At 34.4% G+C, this 2,336-nt stretch overlaps 1 protein-coding gene across 1 annotated transcript in view; it reads right to left on the bottom strand.

Annotated features, from left to right (window-relative positions):
* Positions 1-238: 238 nt before the first annotated feature.
* The window catches only part of LOC127655358 (rho GTPase-activating protein 6-like), a 44,308-nt gene continuing 42,210 nt past the window's right edge, over positions 239-2,336 (bottom strand). Inside the window, exon 13 of the mRNA XM_052143124.1 lies at positions 239-2,336. This exon is cut by the window's right edge and continues 66 nt beyond it. Within this exon, the coding sequence (XP_051999084.1) occupies positions 1,951-2,336 (386 nt within the window). The 3' untranslated portion in view covers positions 239-1,950.

Genomic DNA, 2,336 nt, shown 5'->3' with positions numbered 1-2,336 from the left:
CAGAAGGTTGCTGGTTCAATCTTGTGTGTGTGTGTGTGTGTGTGTGTGTGTGTGTGTATGACAGAAAGTCAAACACATCTGGGATGGCATGAGGGTGAGTAAATAATGAGAGAAATTTTCATTTTAGGGTGAACTGTCCCTTTAAATCTAGTAGTATCATGATTCAACTCAAGCTGATGGGAAACTGAAGCTTCATGTCAAATAAAACACTTCTGTATGATGCAACAAATGAACATCGACAGACTTCAACAATATTCTTTTTTTATTCACACATTTCAGATATTTTTGTGACAAGGCAAAAACATAATACAGAGAAATACGAGGTGTTTATGCAACAAACAATTCAAGATTATGACACATTCAAAATAATATGGCGCAAAATAAAAAAAGAAAGGTTTTGAAATGAAGGCAAAAGTGTCAGTCAGATTTATTGCTGATGTGGATTACACAAGATTGAATATGCTGCAGGACTAAAGTAAAGCTTTATACATACATACATACATGATGGAAGATACTTTCAATACAGTGTGCACGAAAGAAAAAGAGTGAGGAACAATTGTGAGAATTGTTTGAGCTTCATTTTTGTAAAAGAAAAGATGTCATCAAATCGAAATGACATGTTGCCCTGAACCGATCTGTTGGGGGTAAATGATTAAGTAAAAATTGTGAAGGTGTCTTCGTGCCTTCCTGAGGTTATGTCCTACAAATATACATTTTTTTTTTTTTTTTTCAGAAATCTTTTGTAAAAAATATAAAATAATTTCTGTCAAAAAAAAAATTCTGTCAATTTTTTTTTTCTCCTTGAGGAAACATGTGAAAATTATATATATATATATATATTGCTTGCTAGCTAAGCAATTAGCATGCGGTATCAACCTCGGCCACCAGGTGTCACTATCAGTAAGAATAAAAATCTTACAAGGTGACCGATGACATCTGTTGATTTATGGTTGTATAATACTCTAACAAGAATGTTTTGCGAATATTAATCAAGGAAAGAAACATATATAATGTTTGAGAGTCTAATAATAAATTAAACCCCACAGTTAAATGAATATACACCAGGTTACATATATTTCACCAGCGTTCATTGGAAAGTGTAACAACGGGAGTTATTTATAGTTATTTAATGACATTCACCACCAGGAATTCAAATGCTGCTATTGATAATGTGCTTTTTAAATGTGTTGGCCTATGTGCTAGACAGATGTTTTTCTCGTTTTGATATAATTGTTAGCTAGCAAAAAAAAAAAAAAAAAAAAATCTCTATATATATTATTATTTATTTTTTTTGAGAGAGAGAAAAAATAGTTTTTTTAAGAAATATTATTTTGATTATAATTTTTTTGAGCGAATTTTTTTAGATAAAATTAAATTGAGAAAATAATTTTTAGAGAAAAAATCAAAAATGGTAGGAGAGCACCAAGACACCTAAAAACATTTTTCACCAAAGTGATTTTTGTTTTCACAGTGCGGTTCAGGGCATCCACACATGTGTAATATTAATAATTCTTCTTCATGTGCTTGTGAATTATTTTTTTTTTCACTTTTTGATTGATGATTGAATTCCCATGGACTTATAAAATATATTTTAGATACTACACTCACAAAGAGCTTCTTCTAGCAGATAAAACATTTCGAGCTGAGCATAACAAGAAAAAAATGTTTATAAAATTCCCTGATATTTCTAGGGTTTCCATGACTGTGTGAACCCTGTGCAACGCAGAATTCAGGGCATTCTTTAAAGGAATATTCTGGGTTCAATACAAGTGGAGTTCAATCGACAGCATTTGTGGCATAATGTTGATAACTGCAACAATTCATTTCGACTCGTCCCTCCTTTTCTTTAAAAAGCAAAAATCGAGGTTACAATAAGGCACTTAATATTGAAGTGAGTGGGGCAAAGATTTATCTATATATATCTATATATAAACTATAATTCTTGAATTTTTACACTACTGTCTCTGGTAATGTATCTGTGTTCTCTGATGACAACAGCTGCCATATCTGCCATTTGTCCATTGGCCATTTTGGGTGTTCATCGGTGAAGGTCTTTGCTGGCATGGCGATGTGTGACCCCGCCCCCTGACAGGAAGTGACACGGTAAGACTGCGCTGAACCCACCGGTTGTCCAAAAGCCGCACTTAGTTCGTCATGTTGTTTGGCTGACAGTGAGGGGCTTTTAGGAGGCGTCACCGGCTCCTCTGATTGGCTCAGTCTTGTCCGTTGGCTGGATGTGATTGGATCAGGTGTTGTTTGACTACAGTAGCGGACGCTCAGATCTCCTTTACATTCAGCAGCGACTCTGGACGTTTGAGTCTCACACACAGGCTTTT

This window comes from Xyrauchen texanus, chromosome 14 (assembly GCF_025860055.1).
Source record: "Xyrauchen texanus isolate HMW12.3.18 chromosome 14, RBS_HiC_50CHRs, whole genome shotgun sequence".
Taxonomy (NCBI): Eukaryota; Metazoa; Chordata; class Actinopteri; order Cypriniformes; family Catostomidae; genus Xyrauchen; species Xyrauchen texanus.
This window is presented reverse-complemented; position numbering and strand designations above follow the sequence as displayed.